The following is a 12,270-nucleotide window of genomic DNA, read 5'->3' as shown; positions in this document are numbered from 1 at the left end:
ATGGACGCAATCAAATCACTAACATCTGAGTCACTTTCGGACAGATCAATGGGGTACATGGAGGTAGCTTCCGAGCCCCCCGTAAAGGCATCCTCCTCGTCCTGCGAGTCAGCTCTTGAATTAGAGCCGCGGGACGAGGAAGGAGAGGGGGGCCCTGCGTCTCTTTTTAGGAGGACGGGGTCTGGGACCAGATGAAGAATCCTCTGTGAGCTCCGCTGAGAGAGCCCTAGCAGCAGAGGCGCCCTGAGAAGGGGGCTGATGCATGTTCAGCAAAGTCCGGGACAGCTGTCCCATGGAGTTGGCAAAAGACTGGGAGATTGACCTAGAGAAGGATTCTACCCAAGCCGGGGGTTCAGCCACCGGAGCGACCACTGTGGGTGCGATTCCAGGCTGAGGCATTGAGCAGGCATCACAATGTGGATATGTGCTCTGTTCAGGCAGCACGAGCTTACAAGCAGTGCATATTGAGTACAGCCTTGCTCCTCGTGTGAGACATGCTGCTGAAGTGGGGGCTCTGAGCCAGAATGACCCCCAGAGAGTATATAAGAAGGTCCACAACCGGAGGTTGTGGCTTACCAGACCGTTTGTGTGCCCTTCAGATCCCACAGCCCAGACCCCCAAGCAGCTTAGCAGGGATGCTGAAGCCAGCGCTGATCCAGAGAAAAACGCTGAGAAAATGGCGCCGGAGAGAGGAGAGGGGGCGGGACCTGCTCTGAGAGCAGGATCTGGAGGGCCAAGGAGATTTACAGGGGAGGGGACATGTACTCAGAGAGGAGTGTCCCTCTCCTGTGCCGAACGGCCGCTGGGCGGAGCCGCACTGTCCCTCTGCATGATTGACATGCGAGGGCAGTGAAATCGAAAGTAGGCCTCCGGCGAAGCCGGGGCCTAAATTTAAGCGATGCGGCCGGCGCACAGGCACCATCGGCGCGGTTCTCAGGCGACAACCAGAGAACCGGCCGGAAATGTCAGAAAAGTTACACAGCACACTCTCCCACAACAATAAAGTACAAGGGACCCCCATATATATATATATAAACGTCTCAGGTACTTATCTTGCTGAGACGCAGGGCCATGTCCCTGGGGAGGAGTGCTCCGTCCAGCAGGATCCTGAAGGGCTGCGGATGGAGACCGGTCTCCTGCAAAGCATGGAGAACCGTGCTGGCTCCCACTTCAAGCCAGAGCCCGAGGGATGGTGAAGGAGCGCGGCATGTAAGGCTCCAGCCTTGGAATCAACCTTAACAGCACCGCCGACACAGTGGGGTGAGAAGGGACATGCCGGGACTCCAGGCTTGGACCCGCTTTTCTTCAAAAACTTTCCAAAAATGAAAAATCAGATGAGAATGCATGTGTGGATGTATGCCTCCTGAATACAAAGCAATGAACTGGCTAGATCTGGTTATCCAGGGGGTGTATATGCTCAGAGGGAGAAGCTACACTTACAGTGTAGTTCTTTGTGTCCTCCGGAGGCAGAAGCTATACACCCATTGTCTGGGTCTCCCATAGGAACGATAAAGAAAGATGATATCAGTGTTATTAGCAAGTATAAGAAAAAGTCTAAAAAGGTTAAATCGAATAGAAGAATACAATTGCGTCAGTTGATAGATGGTGATGTGTAGTCATAAACAGTAGGTATATTGAATTGATAAAGAAACAAAGTTGTCAATAGAGTTGTCAGTGTTTGAAGAGTTATGTGAAGTAGAGGCGCCTTCAGGGATCAGAGATGTTAGCCATGACAACATTACTGAATTAATTAAAAGTACCATGGAGGCCCATAGGGATCTGATAAGTTTCTACCGCAATGCTCGTAAATAATGTCATGATGTATCATTATATTCTTTATTTTCTAATGTGTACGCCTTTCTCTGCAGTATGAGCTTTCCTTTGTTTAACATGTATAAAAGCCCCCACACGCCTATCGGGGACACTTCATCTGTTGCTAATTCTGCTGTTCTACAAGACACCTGCGTGTGTCTTCGTGCCGATAACCTGTCTTATCTGCTCTGTTGCTATCTCGGAATAAACTTCAGTCTTTGCTTGGAACGGATTGTCTACAACGTCTTCTTAGCTCTCGAGGTCTATGAGAACTTTTTCTTTCAAGATCTGCAGAAAAGCTGCTTTAGGCTGTGTTCACACGTAACTGCTGAATATTCTGTTACATATTTTTTATTTTAAAATTTGGTTCAAACAAAACATTGTTCTGCTGAATATTCTGCAGCGATTTGACAGCACATGTGCGCTTAAAAACACGTAATGGCTGCAGCAGAACAAATCCCGGTTTCATGCGCTCTTGAGGCTGCCCCCACCATAGACAGAGTGGGAGCTGCATCCAGAACGCACAAAATTGACATGCTGCTTTTTAGAATGCACGGATTTTGGTCAAAATTTTAGCATCCAAATCGCTGCGCTCTAAAAAGCAACGTGTGCACGTGTCATGTACTATATTCATAGATTGTGCAGGGGACACAGGACGCATGCTTTTACGCTGCAGTTCTAAACGCAGCGTAAAACATGCAACACACAGACTTCCTCTTACACCTGGCAGACCTTTGTGTGCAAGAGTAAGTGACACATGATAGTTACAGGAGTCATCACATGACCCTGTGCTATGTGCTACCATGAATGGCAACCATCAAATCAATGTGATCATGTCACGTGACTTCCGATGGCGCCAGGCAAGTGAATGCTTACCACGGCGCGCTGTTCTCACTGGATGCAAGGGGTTAATATGCACGAGTGAAAAGCAAATTCACTCGAGACAGATAGCCGATTTGAACAGCTGACGCGTGGCTGACATGTGGGAGGATGTTTGCCGGCTACCTGCAGCAACCGGCGGGGACTAACCAGACACCATCCATGCCCCAAAATGGTATCAGAAGGGCGGGGCTGGGGGGGGGGGTTGAGCAGAGAGATAGTCCACTCATACTGACTTTGAATCATAATGCCAGGTCAGTTTCACCATACAGTGAACATGATAAATAAAAACACCCTAAATACCACTGTGGAAGAGCATCTTTTTTTTTGTAATGTTGCCACACTTTACATACTGTAAAAAGAGGGAAAAGGAAAAAAAAAAAAAAAACAAACACCATGTGGCAGAATGAATGGCGTTATTCAAAAAGTACAACTTGTCCGGCAATGTTATGGCCCTTTGAAGGACTGCCACATCAACCCCATTTAGATGCAGGTTGAAATATCATTTGCAGAAGATATGACAATAAGTCTTCTATTTGCATATACCCTGATCCACTATCCTTTTCTGCATGCCCCAAGTGTAAAAATCACAGCCCTATAGTATTCTACTGGTGGGCTGTTCTGAATCTGTAATGTGGATCATGATTATGGTCATGAGCTCAAAAAGTGCTGATTCAACAAGTTATACAAGATGAGACCTACCTACTATACATAAACAGATTTCATTTCCCAGCATTTTCCGAAGTTCTTTCACCCAGTTTTTTACCTAGTAAATAAAAAGAGGAACAAAACCCAATGAAGAAAAACGGAGAAGTAAGCAATCATTCGAGGTTTTTTTACAGCAGTCATGCCACCTTATATAGAGTCCAATACAATGTATAGATATGGATTGCAGCAGCAATATTTCCATAAAAAAAACCTATCATGGCAACATGTAATTCTGTGCATCCCGTATAGTAGTGGGGCACACCGCAGGGTGGGCTCATCGCCGCTCACCTTGTGCATTCAGACAGTATAGTACAGTAAGGCTGTCAGCTGCTGTCCAGAGCCCATGAACATGGCCACACATCACAGAGTTATAGACTGATGGCTGAGAAACTACTCAAAACATACTGGCAGTTATTCATCTACAGGTCCAATGATACCGGGTGATGGATTAATCATCTTTATGGAGTTCATCTACAGATGATCATTCTTTAAGGGAACCTGTCAGCAGAAATTTCGCCCAAAAGATTCCCCTCTGCAGCTCCTGTGCTGCATTCTAGCAAGGTTCCTATTGTTATTGTACCCCCTGTGAAACCAAAATAAAAGACTTTATAAAGTCCTAACTTTTTCCTATGCAAATTTTTTTTTTTTTTTTTTTTTTTTATGTACACAGGGGCGGGCTTTCTGGCGTTTGTTATTCTCCCTCCGGGTCCTTTATGCCGTCCCCCATCGCTCCTTTCCATAGCTGATTATACCGCCCAGTGCTCCTGCGGTTCCCGCGCATGCGCCGTGCCAGTCTCATGGGACTGAGCACTTAGCACAGTGTGACCACTTTTGACGTGTGCGCCGGCAAGAGCTTATGGGCAGCGCTGTGATTATCAGCAAGTACCCGGCCATAATCTCGTGCCCGCGCTTTTCCCTCTGCCTCCACCGTTCTGCGCAAGCGCTGGCCGGATGACCCCACGTCACCTCTTACCCATCTTTCCCTGGAGCAGGAAATAGATGGGAGGTGACGTGGGGTCATCCGGCCAGCGCTTGCGCGGAACGGTGGAGGCAGAGGGAAAAGCGCAGGCACGAGATTATGGGCAAGTACTTGCTGATGAAAATCACAGCGCCGCCCATAAGCTCTTGCCGGCGCACACGTCACCAGCGGTCACACTGTGCTAAGTGCTCAGTCCCATGAGACTGGCACGGCGCATGCAGGAGCACTGGGCGGCGTCATCAGCTATGGAAAGGAGCGATGGGGGACGGCATAAAGGACCAGGAGGGAGAATAACAAACGCCAGAAAGCCCGCACCCGTGTACATAAAAAAAAAAAATGATTTGCATAGGAAAAAAGGGAATTTTGTTTACTTACCGTAAATTCCTTTTCTTCTAGCTCCTATTGGGAGACCCAGACAATTGGGTGTATAGCTTCTGCCTCCGGAGGCCACACAAAGTATTACACTTTAAAAAGTGTAACCCCTCCCCTCTGCCTATACACCCCCCGTGCATCACGGGCTCCTCAGTTTTGGTGCAAAAGCAGGAAGGAGGAAACTTATAAATGGTCTAAGGTAAACTCAATCCGAAGGATGTTCGGAGAACTGAAACCATGAACCAAAGAACAATTCAACATGAACAACATGTGTACACAAAAGAACAACAGCCCGAAGGGAACAGGGGCGGGTGCTGGGTCTCCCAATAGGAGCTAGAAGAAAAGGAATTTACGGTAAGTAAACAAAATTCCCTTCTTTGTCGCTCCATTGGGAGACCCAGACAATTGGGACGTCCAAAAGCAGTCCCTGGGTGGGTAAAAGAATACCTTGATAAAAATTGCCGTAAAACGGCCCCCTCTTACAGGTGGGCAACCGCCGCCTGAAGGACTCGCCTACCTAGGCTGGCATCTGCCGAAGCATAGGCATGCACCTGATAGTGTTTCGTGAAAGTGTGCAGGCTCGACCAGGTAGCCGCCTGACACACCTGCTGAGCCGTAGCCTGGTGCCGCAATGCCCAGGACGCACCCACGGCTCTGGTAGAATGGGCTTTCAGCCCTGAAGGGACCGGAAGCCCAGAAGAACGGTAGGCTTCAAGAATCGGTTCCTTGATCCACCGAGCCAAGGTTGACTTGGAAGCCTGCGACCCCTTACGCTGGCCAGCGACAAGGACAAAGAGCGCATCAGAACGGCGCAGGGGCGCCGTACGAGAAATGTAGAGCCGGAGTGCTCTCACCAGATCTAACAAGTGCAAATCCTTTTCACATTGGTGAACTGGATTAGGACAAAAAGAAGGTAAGGAGATATCCTGATTGAGATGAAAAGGGGATACCACCTTAGGGAAAAATTCCGGGACCGGACGCAGAACCACCTTATCCTGGTGAAACACCAGGAAGGGGGCTTTGCATGACAGCGCTGCTAGTTCAGACACTCTCCGAAGTGATGTGACTGCCACTAGGAAGACCACCTTCTGCGAAAGGCGTGAAAGAGAAATATCCCTCATCGGCTCGAAAGGTGGTTTCTGAAGAGCCGATAGCACCCTGTTAAGATCCCAGGGATCTAGCGGACGCTTGTAAGGTGGGACTATGTGGCAAACCCCCTGCAGGAACGTGCGTACCTGCGGAAGCCTGGCTAGACGCTTTTGAAAAAACACGGAAAGCGCCGATACTTGTCCCTTGAGAGAGCCGAGAGACAAACCCTTGTCCATTCCAGATTGAAGGAAGGACAGAAAAGTGGGCAAGGCAAAGGGCCAGGGAGTAAAACCCTGATCAGAGCACCAGGATAAGAAGATCCTCCACGTCCTGTGGTAGATCTTGGCGGACGTTGGTTTCCTGGCCTGTCTCATAGTGGCAATGACCTCTTGAGATAACCCTGAAGACGCTAGGATCCAGGACTCAATGGCCACACAGTCAGGTTGAGGGCCGCAGAATTCAGATGGAAAAATGGCCCTTGAGACAGCAAGTCTGGTTGGTCTGGTAGTGCCCACGGTTGACCCACCGTGAGATGCCACAGATCCGGGTACCATGACCTCCTCGGCCAGTCTGGGGCGATAAGGATGGCGCGGCGGCAGTCGGACCTGATCTTGCGCAACACTCTGGGCAGTAGTGCCAGAGGAGGAAATACATAAGGCAGTCGAAACTGCGACCAATCCTGAACTAATGCGTCTGCCGCCAGAGCTCTGTGATCTTGAGACCGTGCCATGAATGCCGGGACCTTGTTGTTGTGCCGGGACGCCATTAGGTCGACGTCCGGCGTTCCCCAGCGGCAACAGATCTCTTGAAACACGTCCGGGTGAAGAGACCATTCCCCTGCGTCCATGCCCTGACGACTGAGAAAGTCTGCTTCCCAGTTTTCTACGCCCGGGATGTGAACTGCGGAGATGGTGGAGGCTGTGGCTTCCACCCACAGCAGAATCCGCCGAACTTCTTGGAAGGCTTGACGACTGCGTGTGCCGCCTTGGTGGTTGATATACGCCACCGCCGTGGCGTTGTCCGACTGAATTCGGATCTGCCTGCCTTCCAGCCACGGCTGGAACGCCTTTAGGGCTAGATACACTGCCCTTATCTCCAGAACATTGATCTGAAGGGAGGACTCTGGCTGAGTCCAGGTGCCCTGAGCCCTGTGGTGGAGGAAGACCGCTCCCCACCCTGACAGACTCGCGTCCGTCGTGACCACAGCCCAGGATGGGGGCAGGAAGGATTTTCCTTTCGACAGAGAAGTGGGAAGAAGCCACCACTGAAGAGAGGCTTTGGCTGCCCGAGAAAGGGAGACGTTCCTGTCGAGGGACGTCGACCTCCTGTCCCATTTGCGGAGAATGTCCCATTGGAGTGGACGCAGATGAAACTGCGCAAATGGAACTGCCTCCATTGCTGCCACCATCTTCCCTAGGAAGTGCATGAGGCGCCTCAAGGGGTGTGACTGGGCTCGAAAGAGAGATTGCACCCCTGTCTGTAGTGAACGCTGTTTGTCCAGCGGGAGCTTCACTATCGCTGAGAGAGTATGAAACTCCATCCCGAGGTAAGTTAGCGATTGGGTCGGAGTCAATTTTGACTTTGGGAAATTGATGATCCACCCGAACCTCTGGAGAGTCTCCAGAGCAGTGTTCAGGCTGTGTTGGCATGCCACCCGGGAGGGTGCCCTGACTAGAAGATCGTCTAAGTAAGGGATCACCGAGTGTCCCTGAGAGTGTAGGACTGCCACCACTGTTGCCATGACCTTGGTGAAGACCCGTGGGGCTGTCGCCAGGCCGAAAGGCAGTGCCACGAACTGAAGGTGTTAGTCTCCGATGGCGAAACGCAGGAAGCGCTGATGCTCTGGTGCAATCGGCACGTGGAGATAAGCATCCCTGATGTCGATTGAGGCTAGGAAGTCTCCTTGGGACATTGATGCGATGACGGAGCGGAGAGATACCATCCGGAACAGTCTGGTTTTCACGTGTCTGTTGAGCAGTTTGAGGTCCAGAACGGGACGGAATGATCCGTCCTTTTTTGGCACCACAAACAAGTTGGAGTAAAAACCGTGACCACATTCTTGAAGAGGAACAGGGATCACCACTCCTTCTGCCTTCAGAGTGCTCACCGCCTGAAAAAGAGCATCGGCTCGCTCGGGGGGCGGAGATGTTCTGAAGAAACGAGTCGGAGGACGAGAGCTAAGCTCTATCCTGTAACCGTGAGACAAAATGTCTCTCACCCATCGGTCTTGGACATGTGGCAACCAGGCGTCGCAAAAGCGGGAGAGCCTGCCACCGACCGAGGATGCGGTTTGGGGAGGCCGAGAGTCATGAGGAGGCCGCCTTGGGGGCGGTTCCTCCGGCGGTCTTTGGAGGACGTGACTTAGACCACCATGAATCAGAGTTCCTCTGGCCCTTCTGTGGCCTGTTGGACGTGGAGAATTGAGACCTGGCTGAGGGGCAAAAGGACCGAAACCTCAGTTGTATCTTCCGTTGCTGAGGTCTGTTTGGTTTGGACTGGGGTAAGGACGAGTCCTTTCCCTTGGATTGTTTATTGATTTCATCCAATTGCTCGCCAAACAGACGGTCGCCAGAAAATGGCAAACCGGTTAAGAACTTCTTGGAAGCAGAGTCTGCCTTTCATTCGCGTAGCCACATGGCCCTGCGGACTGCCACTGAATTGGCGGATGCTACCGCTGTACGGCTCGCAGAGTCCAGGACGGCGTTCATGGCGTAGGACGAAAAAGCCGACGCCTGAGAGGTTAAAGACACAACCTGCGGAGTAGAGGCACGTGTGACTGCATTAATCTCAGACAGACAAGCTGAGATAGCTTGGAGTGCCCAAACGGCTGCGAATGCCGGAGCAAAAGACACGCCTATGGCTTCATAGATGGATTTCATCAGGAGCTCTATTTGCCTGTCAGTGGCATCCTTGAGCGATGAACCATCTGCCACTGCTACTATGGATCTAGCCGCCAGTCTAGAGACTGGAGGATCCACCTTGGGACACTGAGCCCAACCCTTAACTACGTCAGTGGGGAAGGGGTAACGTGTGTCATTAAGGCGCTTAGTAAAGCGCTTGTCCGGAAAAGCTCGGTGTTTCTGGACTGTATCTCTGAAGTTGGAGTGATCGAAAAACGCACTCCGTGTACGTTTGGGAAACCTAAATTGGAATTTCTCCTGCTGAGAAGCTGACTCCTCAATCGGAGGAGTTGGAGGAGAAAGTTCTAACACCTGGTTGATGGACGCTATAAGGTCATTTACTATGGCGTCCCCTTCAAGTGTATCAAGATTGAGAGCGGCGTCAGGATCAGAGCCCTGATCTGCCACATCCGCTTCATCCTCCAGAGAGTCCTCATGCTGAGACCCTGAGCAGTGTGATGAAGTCGAGGGAAGCTCCCAGCGAGCCCGCTTAGCCGGTCTGGGACTGCGGTCCGTGTCGGAGTCCTCACCGTGGGACCTAGGAGTCACCCCAGGAGCACTTTGCTGCGCCGACCGAGGGGGGCCTGGGGGCAATGATTCAACTGTGCCCGGGGCCTGTGTTACCGGTCTGGACTGCAAAGCTTCAAGTATCTTAGCAGACCATCTATCCATAGACTGAGCCATGGATTGAGAAAGTGACTCAAAGTTTCTCAGCCAACACTGCAAACTCTGTCCCTGCCACCTGGACAGTGGTAGCCGGTGGTTCTACCTGTGCCGAGGGTCCCACCAGTGGCTGAGGCTCAGGCTGAGTGAGTGTCACAGGGGCCGAGCATTGCACACAATGAGGGTAGGTGGAACCTGCAGGTAACATAGCCGCACAAGAGGTACAGGTTGCAAAATAAGCCTGTGCCTTGGCACCCTTGCTTTTTGCGGACGACATGCTGTTGTCTCCTCTTAGAGCAATCAGTGAGGGTATATAGCCAAAAGCCAATAATGCGGCCGAACAGAGTAAATGTATACAATATAAGGATACATTATATATATATATATATATATATATATATATATATATATATATATATATATATATATATATATACACACACACACACACACACACACACACACACACACACACACACACACACACACACACACACACACACACACACACACACACACACACACACACACACACACACACACACACACACACACACACACACACACACACACACACACACACACACACACACACACACACACACACACACACACACTTCAGCACCCAGGGGGGCCAGCACCTAGTAACCGGTGCGGCTTACTTACCGACCGCCCTCAGCGGTTGTGTGTCCACCAGATTCCCTGCCTGGGCCTCCCAGAGCTGTGGAGCTCGGTCTGAAGTTCTCCAGCGGCAGAAGTGCTGATAGCAATGGCTGCCAGCATTCTGAGAGGAGGAGGGAGCCGTGGACGTGCCTCAGAAAGTGCGGGAATCTGGTGCCCCACGGTGCTCAGTGAGGGGGGAGGAGGATACCCAAGTATGCTCCAGCCCTCACCGCTGACGTCCAGCCTAGCGTCCCGCCCTTACCCCTGACTGGCAGGCCCGGGGGCAGGAGAATGCGATACTAGGCCGCAATAGCCGGGGACTAAATTTAGTAACGCGGCCGGCAAACAAGCGCGGTCGGCGCGGTAGTCCCGGCGACACAAAACACCCAGCAGCTGCTGCAGCGTCCGTTACACAGGCGCTCTATGCGCCGTCCCCAAGGGGACACAGAGTACCTCAGAGGAGCAGGGCCTGTCCCTGATGATACCCGGTCTCCTGTCCGTCAGATTCCCCCAGGGGCTGCGGAGGGAGCCCGGTCCCAGTGCCTGGTGACCGGTTAGGATCCCACTTCACCCAGAGCCCCTAAGGGATGGGGAAGGATAACGGCATGTGGCTCCAGCCTGTGTACCCGCAATGGGTACCTCAACCTTAACAGCACCGCCAACCAGAGTGGGGTGAGAAGGGAGCATGCCGGGAGCCCTGTTAGGGGCCCTCTTTTCTTCCATCCGATAAAGTCAGCAGCTGCTGCTGACTAAAATGTGGAGCTTGCGTGAATGTGTCTGCCTCCTTCAACACAAAGCATAAAACTGATGGGCCAGTGATGCACGGGGAGGGTGTATAGGCAGAGGGGAGGGGTTACACTTTTTAAAGTGTAATACTTTGTGTGGCCTCCGGAGGCAGAAGCTATACACCCAATTGTCTGGGTCTCCCAATGGAGCGACAAAGAAAGAACAATTCAACATGAACAACATGTGTACACAAAAGAACAAACAGCCCGAAGGGAACAGGGGCGGGTGCTGGGTCTCCCAATAGGAGCTAGAAGAAAAGGAATTTACGGTAAGTAAACAAAATTCCCTTCTTCTTTGTCGCTCCATTGGGAGACCCAGACAATTGGGACGTCCAAAAGCAGTCCCTGGGTGGGTAAAATAATACCTCGTAAGAGAGCCGTAAAACGGCCTCTTCCTACAGGTGGGCAACCGCCGCCTGAAGGACTCGCCTACCTAGACTGGCGTCTGCCGAAGCATAGGTATGCACCCGATAGCGTTTCGTGAAAGTGTGCAGACTAGACCAGGTAGCTGCCTGACACCTGCTGAGCCGTAGCCCGGTGCCGCAATGCCCAGGACGCACCCACGGCTCTGGTAGAATGGGCTTTCAGCCCCAAAGGAAGCGGAAGCCCAGAAGAACGGTAGGCTTCAAGAATCGGTTCCTTGATCCACCAAGCCAAGGTTGACTTGGAAGCCTGCGAACCCTTACGCTGGCCAGCGACAAGGAGAAAGAGCGCATCAGAACGGCGCAGGGGCGCCGTGCGAGACACGTAGATCCGGAGTGCTCTCACCAGATCTAATGAGTGCAAATCCTTTTCACATTGGTGAACTGGATTAGGGCAAAATGAAGGTAAGGAGATATCCTGATTGAGATGAAAAGGAGATACCACCTTAGGGAGAAATTCCAGAACAGGACGCAGAACCACCTTATCCTGGTGAAAAACCAGGAAGGGGGCTTTGCATGACAGCGCTGCCAGCTCCGACACTCTACGGAGCGATGTAACTGCCACTAGAAATGCCACCTTCTGCGAAAGACGTGATAAAGAGACATCCCGCAGCGGCTCGAAAGGTGGTTTCTGAAGAGCCGTTAGCATCCTGTTAAGGTCCCAGGGTTCCAGCGGACGCTTGTAAGGTGGGACTATGTGGCAAACTCCCTGCAGGAACGTGCGGACCTGCGGAAGCCTGGCTAGACGCTTTTGAAAAAAATACGGATAGCGCCGATACTTGGCCCTTGAGAGAGCCGAGAGACAAACCCTTGTCCATTCCAGATTTAAGGAATGAAAGAAAAGTGGGTAAGGAAAAAGGCCAGGGAGCAAAACCATTATCAGAGCACCAGGATAAGAAGATCCTCCAAGACCTGTGATAGATCTTGGTGGACGTTGGTTTCCTGGCCTGTCTCATGGTGGCAATGACATCCTGAGATAACCCTGAAGACGCTAGGAG

At 51.5% G+C, this 12,270-nt stretch overlaps 1 protein-coding gene across 1 annotated transcript in view; it reads right to left on the bottom strand.

Moving 5' to 3' along the window:
* Positions 1-12,270, bottom strand: part of RAB21 (RAB21, member RAS oncogene family) — a 51,090-nt gene that overhangs the window by 15,291 nt on the left and 23,529 nt on the right. The window contains exon 4 of the mRNA XM_075342477.1: positions 3,394-3,457. Coding sequence (XP_075198592.1) covers positions 3,394-3,457 — 64 coding nt within the window. The remainder of the gene's footprint in view (positions 1-3,393; positions 3,458-12,270) is intronic.

This window comes from Anomaloglossus baeobatrachus, chromosome 4 (genome assembly GCF_048569485.1).
Source record: "Anomaloglossus baeobatrachus isolate aAnoBae1 chromosome 4, aAnoBae1.hap1, whole genome shotgun sequence".
NCBI classification, from domain to species: domain Eukaryota; kingdom Metazoa; phylum Chordata; class Amphibia; order Anura; family Aromobatidae; genus Anomaloglossus; species Anomaloglossus baeobatrachus.
This window is presented reverse-complemented; position numbering and strand designations above follow the sequence as displayed.